We start from the raw sequence: 10516 nt of genomic DNA on the forward strand, positions 1-10516 counted from the left end.
CATGTACACTCATAGAGTCATATACCTCGGTTATCCGGACCCTGAGCTAGCTTCTTACGGGCACTTCGGTCTACCGCGTACCCCTTGGGCGAGTTTCAGTGGTACATGTATTACTACTATTACTACTACTCTTTTGTCACTTTTCGCGGAAATAGTGACGTCATAATTATGCCATATCTATGGCCTTTCCCCATCAAAATGTATGTGAAGGGACTCGGATGGAGAGCCAAGGTTTAATTTATACAAACGAGAAAGGACCATGGAACTACAAGTTGCGCTATACTGTCCAGCCAGTTAGTTGTAGCACGTCAGTACCGTCGGTCAGTGTCATGCAATGTTATTGCAAGAGCTGATTGTTTAGTAACTGGTGGTGTTAGTGGACAGTAACTTGTAGTTCCTTGGTCCTTTCTCTTTTGTATAAAATGATTTGGAGTTAGGGACATTTCAAAGTAATTTAGTTACGGGCGGTACTCGGTCCCGGACCGCCCGGAAAAACGCTGTATGAGTGTAGATGTGCAATAGTAACATTCACCGAGTTAAGCATCAAGAGCTCATTGACGAGTTGAAGATGCTTGGCATTGCTGACACTGCACTTGCTTGGTTTGCAAGCTACCTGACCAGACGCGTCCAGCGAGTAAGAGTAGGACAAGAGCTAGGTGGGGCCCGCCCTTGCACAAGAGGCGTCCCACAAGGCTCCGTGCTCGGCCCACTGCTATTTTGCATTTACACCCGTGATGCACCACAGTGCTTCCAACATGCATTGAATCAACTTTATGCCGATGATATCACACTCTATATCAGGCACAAGTCCATCCAGATCATCACAACCCAGCTGAGTGCTGACCTTGCCGCTCTGGATCGCTACCTAGATCAGAAGGGACTGGTGTTAAACCCGTCCAAGACTCAGTTTGTCCTGCTCAGGCGACCGGGCAAGGAGCTGCCACCTGGCACCGCAGTCAACTGCCGGGGCACTTCCATAGCCCCATCTGCTTACGCTCGGTACTTAGGAATACTGGTTGACGAACATCTGTCTTTCTCAACCCAAGTGGATGCAGTATGTGCAACTGTCAATAGGAAGGTCGGAGCATTTGTCCATGCAAAGCAGAATATCAGCATTTTTGGCAAACGACTTTTCTATTTATCGATCATTCAGTCCACATTTGAGTTTGGCAGCACTGCATATATTCATTGCTTATCACAAACCCTATATGACAAGCTTCTTACTGCCAGCCGCGTAGCATTAAAGAGAATATTTTCGTTGGATAGAATGACTCCCATGGCCCACCACTCTTCTATACAGTCATACTAACTTGTACGCCCTTGAGAAACGCCTCAACTTCAAAACCTATGTATTTGTTTACCGCTGCCTGAATGGACTTGCTAGTCCTCTTCTGCGAGACCGCTTTACCTTGCGCGCCCATGGTGCTCGCACTGCAGCCACCACCCGTGGCCAAGTCTCTGCTGCTCTTGTTCTGCCCCCCGCTAACACCCGATATGGCTTTAGTGCAATTTCTTATTTGGGCGCTGCCAGGTGGAATACACTTCCACCGGCTTGCCGCATGTCTAGTTCACCAGCTGAATTTCGCTCATCCATCAAATTATACCTAGGGTTCCCTGTAAAAAGGCGCTGACGCCTGTTGGGAATTCCCTAGTAAAAGAAGAATAAATAATAATATATAATATAATATTAACTGGTTTTGAGGGAAAGAGACAAACGGGAAAAGTCTGAAGAAAAAATTGACTGTCACCACCAGGACTCGAACCAGGGACCCTCGCTTGTAGCCAGCGACGCTCTAACCACTGAGCTATGGTGTAGTCGTCATCCCAGAATAATAATAATAATAATATTCAGGATAGAGTTTGGTAGACCCCTTTACTTGTAAATAATACAGCACAAAACAGCATATCAAAAACATGGTCTTACCTGGTGCACTCTAAATTTTGCTTTGCCTGCTGCCATGCCGGCACAGATCTCCTCGCTGCCCGGTTCATGGACTCTCTGTGTGCTACTGTGCGTGCATGCGTGCGTGCGTGCGTGCGTGTGTGTGTTGAATGTTGCAATCCCAGCAGGGGTGTAGTCGAAGGGCTTCATTGCAAAACGAGATAAATCCATTTTGACCAATTTTCAGGAGGAGCGATTTTCTGTGATCAACAACTGGGTGGGTTTGGGTCAAATCTAACTTAGCAGATGAGAAGAGTAGGGTGATGTATGCAAATACAGGCTTTCTCAAAAATCAGGAGCCATCCATTTTCTCAAGCAAGGTGATTCTTCATTATTTTCGGGCAAAACCAGACCACGTCGCCGGACTAATCAGTATTATGAGATTAGAAAATGCAAGTGCAACGACTTCACTGAGTTGGGAACTCTGAAGGAGCTCACCAGCAACAGCACTGCCAGCAGCAGCGTCGTCCCTCCCTGACGCCTCCAGCATACTGCCCTTTTCAGTTTCGAAAGCGAAAAAACAACAGCTACGAAGAAGATGATACAAAAAGAACGAAATGACAACGTAGATGCAGCTGCTACAAAGCAACAACACGAAAACACTGTACTTTGAACTCTGACATCGACATTTTGCACAGACTCAGTTTGTAGTCGCGATGTTTGCCACGTGCTGCGCCAGCACTCGCTGGCTTGTCACAGGTCACGCTGGCCCGCGCGACAGGATATGTCGCACTTTGCTCGAAAACATCGGTGGTGTTTATCGCGTTTTGCAGTAGAACGTCAACTTCAACGTTGATTTTCAGTGGGATATGTCTCGTTTTGGAGAATTCTTTTTGGCCACCAGATGCAGTGATCCCTACTGATTCGATTGACACCAAAAACGCCATATGCATGAGATTGGCGTTTAGCGCGTTTTGCAATGAAGCCATTCACTGTTGCTAACGGTAACTGTTACTTATGCCGCCCATGCCTTCTGCTGTGCATCGCTTCCGGCGAAGGGGTTCAAAGGTCAAAGCACACCTGCCAACCTTTGCCAATCCCAGGTCGGGACAGCCAGTGACCAGTACAGTGGACTAAAGTACAGTAACAGTTTGGGGGAAAGGGAGCACACGTGTGTAGATCTACGTGTGAAAAGGCTGGCAACTACTTACTTCGCCGCGGATTTCGCTATCCGTTATTATTTTCTTGATGTGTTGAGAAGTTCGCTGGAATCCTCCATAATTATGTTAGGTTGATTGTTCTGATCAATGCATGGTTGTTTGCAGTAGATTGCAGCAATGACAGGGAATGGGACATGAGTAATCTGGTACTTCAAAGTAGTTGTCTCTGCTTATGATTCAGAAGAAGTGTGTCCTCCAATTCCGGAAAGGATTTTGACCCAGATGAAACTTAAAACGTGAAGCACAATGCATCACACACCTCAGCAACACACAGCAGCTGATCCACACAGATGGTCAATTTCTAGGACGAAATCAGGACCAAACACGACATTTTGGTTGATGGGCGGGACGTCGCCGGGGTTAGCACCTCGATATCCGGGGACGGTTGGCAGGTAAGTCAAATGTGTGTGTGTGTGCGCGCGCGTGCGTGCGTGCGTGCGTGCGTGCGTGTGTTTGTGTGATGATGTGCATGGCACTGCATGCCCCCCCCCCCACACACACACAAATCGAACAATCTGTTCACAGTGGCCTGACGGATGCTGCTAGTGAAGTGCTGGGCCGCCGCCGGGAGCAACTGCAAACAGAGTGGTTCACTGATATTATGAGAACCTGACTGAGCTCCACCGTGGCGCCTCTGCTCAGTGCATCCTTGAATCGCCAGGCCGTCATGCCAATCCACAATCCAGTTCGCCCTACTACATCAGTACAGCATGTGTTCAGTCTAGTCTGTCCACATCCGCATGATTTCCAGGCTGTCCAGGATTGAATCGGACTGATGATTACTTCAGCAGACTCCGGACTGATCTCCTCAGCAACACCTAACAAATACTTCGAGTTCGTGAGCTCCGAGTCCGAGGCTGAGAAGATCTTAGTAGCTCAGCATGTACATGTAGATCTATATCGTCGTCCGACTCTTTGCTCCATTGACATTTGTTTGCTCCTCCGATCAGGATAGTAAAGTGGGCCACGGGGAAAACCTCGAACTGCATTCACACAGAGTCCTGATGGAGACATTTCCAAGAGCAAACGCCACCTATGGCACTGGGCATGTACGACTCGTACATGCACTACGAGCAGTCCCACGGCATGAGATGTATGTATGTACTGAAGTATGTATTGTATTCTTTTAAAAATTATTTTACTTCGCAAAGTCAAACGGGATCGTTGCCCAATACTAGTAATATGATAGCGAAGGGTGGGGGTGGGGGGAGCGACATTACAACCATAATAGTGTCGTAATCAAAAATAATACGTCAGTACTCAGAAAGGCTAGGGAGAGATAAAAGAGCAGAAGAACGGCAGAAGGCTAAGTAGGCAAGGTGTATCACTGTTGTATAAGCATGCACTCTAATTATTTGGTAAGGACTGGTATAAAAGCACTAGTGGTATCACACTATGGGCGGCGAGACGCTATTAGTAGATGGTCACTGCATACCTCTGATCGAGTCTGTCACGCAATCATAGTATTCCTGGGCCTCCTCATCGTGGAGTTAGCATTCCAATATGCCTACTCCGTTCTTCAGGACTTTCGCAGTAGTGCCGGGATGCCGCCCACTGTCAGTCAGTCAGTCAACTGAGGAAGTCACTCCTAAAGAATACGAGGTGAGAGAGGTGGGCTAGGGCAGTAAATGTCATGACTGACTTTTTGATTTTTTTTGTCGGCCTCTCGCGCCATATTTCAGCGTCTCTACATGTCATGGGTTATACCAGGGAGTCGTACTATGAAAGGGCCGCTTTTACGACTGTAAAGACAATTCACAATACTGTACAACTTTTTGCAACGCGACGCGACACACACTTTCCGACAGTTGCGACAAGAAAATGCCTGTCGCGAGCTGTCGCATACAGTCGCGACTCGCAACGCTCCCGTCGTCGCAGAAGTTGAAGAAAGTTCAACTTTTGAGACATGCGGCGAGCAACATACACAAAATTAATGGAGTATGATGGGCACGTGCAGTGCAGGGCACTGGCACATAGTACTACTAGTGCATAGGGATGTCGCAAACACCAAAAAGATTGTGAGCCGTGCGTCGCTGTCGCAGCTCGTCGCAGGTGTCGCAAGTCGCATGTCGCGTCGCGAAAGTTGTATTGTGAACACTTGAACTACACAGTGAAACCACCAGTACGCAGCATAACATCACACAGCTGCGGCGATATGTGTAGACGTCGGTTTTAAGGCTGACGGTTATGGGAATATGCCGATTACGAGTACTTCAAAGTACTGGTGCAAACATCAAAAATCAAAAGTACCTTTCTCACTCTTTTAAAATTTAATGTTTTCTGCATGGCTGGATGTAGGGAGAGAGTGCAACAGTTTTTTTTTCCACTCAAAATATATTCGAGCAGTTGCTCTTGTTCTGCGCAACTCCGTCAATTTTGCCACTGTGACAAAATCGACTTTCCAGCGCAACTCTGTCGATTTTGCCATTGTGCCAAAAATCGACGGAGTTGCGCAGTACAAGAGCGATTGCTCGAAAATATTTTGTGAGTGAAAAACAACTTTTTCACTCTCTCCTTACAATTGTAGTTTCAGCCATGAAGAAAACATTTGAGTGAGAAACAGGTACTTTTGATTCAAGTGTTTTGTTTTCTCCAGCAGTAACCTGTGGTCTTTGTGTCCCTCCTGGTAGTTGATGTTGCCTGCCCATCCAGCCAGGTTGAGTGTCACGCGATGTCTTCCGATGTTCTTCTTGATACTACAAGGCTATAATCATGGCTCATAATGTTTGACTTTTCTTGCACATGGTTTCTTGCAGTCTCTATTCTTGGGTCTGGCAGACAGCTGGGCAGGGAGTGATGCAATAGAGTTTTTTTTGGCTGCAATGTATGTTTGTTTTAAATCTAGCCTGTTAGAGCTGTAGTGGCTAGGAATGTACATGTAACTCGTCATTGTGTTTCAGGCGATCCACCGTGCTGCCCAGTCACCCATGCTCACCACTGACCACACTGCTTCTGTGGCTGTTACAGCCGGCCCTTTCCCCTGCGTGCTGGCAGTCCTTTGGTAGATTTCCATGTTGTCCGCTCTTTTAACAATTATGTGGTTGCGGGTGTGGTTTTCTTCTACCCGTTTCTGGAAAACCGCTACGGTGATTAATGTCACTGCTCTGGTAGACCACTACCCTATGACGGAAAAGCTACTCTGCGAGTGAAACATTTTCCTCTCTTCCATGCGCTCACCGTTCGTTGTTGGAATTTATGTTGTGTGAAATGGCTACTGAGTGTAGCAGGTAGTCGGATAAAGAGGGCGTGCCATGGAGCAGAGGACCAGGGGACTACTGTAAAGATACAAAATTTCGGCAGCTATTTAATTTCGGCGATATCCGGCACTGACCCAAAGTGCTGATATAAAAAACTCTGCTAAACATTTTTACATCGGCTTTTGTGATTTTTGACTCCGTGCGAAAAATCGCCGAAAAAATCGCTGCTGAAATGTCGAAAATCGTGAAATGCCAGAATGTTGCAGCGCCGAAATTTCACAGTATTGTATTACCAATCAAATTCTCGCTTCAAAACAAATCATTTCATGTTTAGGATTGTTTATACTGTACTTCAGTAGGAATTGATTGTAGATGAACCTACAGGAGACTGTGGAACACTCAGATCATGTGTATTCTATGTGCTACCATTGGATCATGAAGGGGGTTGTAGCCCATTGTTGTCGCACGTTTACTCGTGTATGGTGTGATATTTATATTTTCAAAGTCATAAAGTTATTACTTGCATACTACCAGGTTCAATCGCATGTTGTGATAATCGTGTACAGTGCAGTGATCAAAGCAAAGACCAACCGAATATAACAATGCACAAGCTAAACGGATAATAGGAGAATGGACATGTTTTTGGCTGCACGGATTACAACATAGTTCAATGTGCGCCCAACAAGTGCACCTTGTCCTTGACGCAGCGGACGGAGGCAAGCATCCGTGCCCAAAACACACGCACTGTGGCATAGTCAAGTGTTCATCCGCAGATCGATCCAAGTATGCAGCGTAGAAGAAATACTAGTACACGGGCGCATATGATTTTCACATAACAACAAGATGCGTACCATAATGTAGAAAGTTACTAGAAGAAAACAAGACACTGACAAAGTGCATGACTGTACTACAATGTATAGCGGCCCAGCCGCTATACAAAAATAACTTATTCCAGCTGCACGTACAATGCTACCAGCATAGTTATGTGCATGCCATCTATGTACACTGCACTGCACTGTCATCATCAATTTCATCATCATCATCATCATAAGCCCGTCGGGGCGTCACAGAGCAAGTATGAACAAGCGAGCGCCATAAAAATCAATCGCGTGCAGCAGCGAGCAGGGACTGCACGTCAAGTGCACTGTGGTGAAAACGAAAGAAAGAAAAGGGAAAAAAGCAGCAAGCTGTGCTGGTAACACGCACCCTGAAAAGTGCCTAGACTGAAAAGAAACTACATTCATACGAGCATAATGTCTTTGTATACACAGAATCACACATGTGCATACAGTATGCACATAATTATCGTGTGCACCGCGGTGCAGAAAATATGGCGGAAGGCAGAAAAGTGGACACTCCGTCGTCAACAAGCCCGCGAAAACTGTTCTGTTCTGTCCTATTCCGTGTACAGGTACTGTTAGGCTTATACTTCTACTCGACGCAGCACTGTGAAATACAACAGGGAAATTGTGCCGTTTACCGAGCGCTGATCCGTAGATGAGTAAGACTGAAAACGAACCAAAACAAGCCACTGGATAGATGTAGCTGTGTCACGTGCCTGTGATACGCATTTATAGTAATTGTCACGCCATGGCAGTGGAGAAACTGTGGCAGTAGCCAGAAATGCATACCCATGCAAAACCAAAATTAATAATCCGCATGGAGACAGTAGTTTAATTAGAGCTATGAAAAGTGAAATAACTACACAGAAACTTCTTACAAGTTGATATGCAAAACCAGTAGATGAATAATTCAGCCGCGCAGTTCAGTCCTGCGTCCATGTGTCCGTAGAGTGCCATGGCGGGGAAAATAAGTTTAAAAGTTGATCATTGAGTACGGAATGCGATAGACTGGGACAATGCAAAACAAGAAGCACAAGCAAAGTAGCAAGAGTATTCATTGGTAACAAGTATCAAGTAGACGATAAACCATGGAAGCCATGCGGTATAATCAATTACAATACCTGGACCGATGTGGAGTTCACATCGACTGCAAGACAGTACAGCATCACTTGCTGTTTTCTGTACGAGATCACTAGTGGGAGCATTCTCGCAACAGTCTTTGAAGTGAAGATCTTACTATGTTGGTGCTGAGTGAATTCAGAGCCGAGGCTGTACGAATCTGTTGACGATGGCAACAGTCTGCTCGGCAGCTTGCAGAGCCCTTTGTGCATCATCGGCAGAGAAGTTCTCACACGGACATTGGGCATGAGCTGCGTCTGGGTAGCGGGTTGGTATATAGTACGGCGAAACGACTTTCGCGTGCTCAAGTAATCCCTCGCAGCCTGCTGTTTGGCGAAGGTGCAGAGCGAGGGTCAGAACATCATTAAGGCTGCGGTTCTCCTCTGTCAAACCACACTCGGCAACATACAGAGCTGCCTTCAGCGCCTTCTCCACGGCCTGCTGGGCAACGAAGCAGGCAAGTGCATTGTTCTTAGGCATGTTGCTTAGAATCTGCTCTTGCACTAGTATCACATCCGACTCTGCTTGCTTGAGGTAGCGCCTGGCATCCACTCTACGACATCATAAACAAACAACAGCAATGTGAGCAACATCAATGACAATGGGTCACACAGCACATTCACACTCACCACCAAGTGGCTGCCTGGAAGTCAATAGACAATCGATTGAAGGCAGACAAACATGAGAAATTCCAAAAAGCAGGAACACGTCACGATTGTTGATTGTTCCTCCAAGATTAACACCGATAGCCAACGCAGAGTCGCAGAAAAGCTCGAATACGCCTATACGATTTGACCCCGTTAATGCCAGGAAACGGTCAGGGTCGGGCCTAATCGGCATGTGTGCATGCACCACGAGTGACGTAACGCACCTGCGGTATAACTCACGCTCGGGCCCACAGGTAACGTAATACACCTCTGGCATCGCTTCGGGAATTCATTGTATAAGTTTGAAGGATGCGAAATGCGAAGAAAGTCCGAAGAGAAATAGACTGTCATCACCAATACTTGTACTGGGGATACATGTATTGAAATAGACTGTCATCACCAATACTTGTACTGGGTATACATGTATTGAAATAGACTGTCATCACCAATACTTGTACTGGGTATACATGTATTGAAATAGACTGTCATCACCAATACTTGTACTGGGGATACATGTATTTGTGTTAGGCAAGTGATGCTCAGCCACTAACCTATGGTCAGTGTGGCCTGGAGCAGATAAGTAAACAAATAGGCTGAAACCTGGAGCACAAACTGTGCCGTTACTACTGGGCCATTCTTCAAAAGTGTAACATTATCAGTGTCTGGATAAGGTTCAATGAGTTCGCATGCAGTTGCTGCGGGTGGACAAATTGACAGCAATACTTTCATCTGCTCGTAGCAGCAACAGAGACCGGGCCAACAGCTCACAGAATGACTTAGTTACAACAATTACAATAAACAGTTTGGACTCGGATGGAGAGCCAAGGATTAATTTATAGAAAATAGAAAGGACCAAGGAACTACAAGTTACGCTATAATGTCCATGTATCGCATGAGCTGATTGTTTAGTAACTGGTTGTGTTAGTGGACATTATATAACGTAACTTGTAGTTCCTTGGTCCTTTTTATTTTCTATAAATAAACAGTCTGTGCACTACTGGACAGCAATACTGACCTTTCCACGCCTGTCTGTTTAGATCTATGCAAGTACATGCGACGGTGTATGGTCTAAAAAAGAAGATATGAACGCGTACGAGTAGTCAGGGGTGTGTGTAGAGAGATACGCGTATGTAAGAGTATGTGTACCGTGTTTTCGGGAGTACAAGTCGCACCCAAAATGTGTCATGGATATCAGACATCTACCACCATTTACCACCGTCAATTGACCATTGTAGTATACGCCGCACCAACCTTTTTCGAGGTGAATTACTGGAGTTTAAGTGTGTGTGTGTGTGTGTGTGTGTGTGTGTGTGTGTGTGTGTGTGTGTGTGTGATTTGAAGCGCTGCCTACCTCTCCCCTAACCTCTCTGACAGTACCTCCCTTTGGGGAGCGGCGTGGCCATTTCTGGCAGCTGTCAATAGTAGTAGTAGTAGTAGTGTGTGTGTGTGTGTGTGTGTGTGTGTGTGTGTGTGTGTGTTTGTGTGTGTGTGTGTGTGTGTGTGTGTGTGTGTGTGTGTGTGTGTGTGTGTGTGTGTGTACTAGTACTCTCTTGTTGGGTGCCTAGCTATCTCATTTTCTGACTGTATATTATCTGCTTGTGGTTACATC

At 46.1% G+C, this 10516-nt stretch overlaps 1 protein-coding gene across 1 annotated transcript in view; it reads right to left on the bottom strand.

Moving 5' to 3' along the window:
* Window positions 1–6919: 6919 nt before the first annotated feature.
* LOC135812052 (sacsin-like) overlaps window positions 6920–10516 on the bottom strand; it is a 34979-nt gene continuing 31382 nt past the window's right edge. The window contains exon 5 of the mRNA XM_065325380.1: window positions 6920–8813. Within this exon, the coding sequence (XP_065181452.1) occupies window positions 8399–8813 (415 nt within the window). The 3' untranslated portion in view covers window positions 6920–8398. The remainder of the gene's footprint in view (window positions 8814–10516) is intronic.

This window comes from Sycon ciliatum, chromosome 1 (assembly GCF_964019385.1).
Source record: "Sycon ciliatum chromosome 1, ocSycCili1.1, whole genome shotgun sequence".
Lineage (NCBI taxonomy): Eukaryota > Metazoa > Porifera > Calcarea > Leucosolenida > Sycettidae > Sycon > Sycon ciliatum.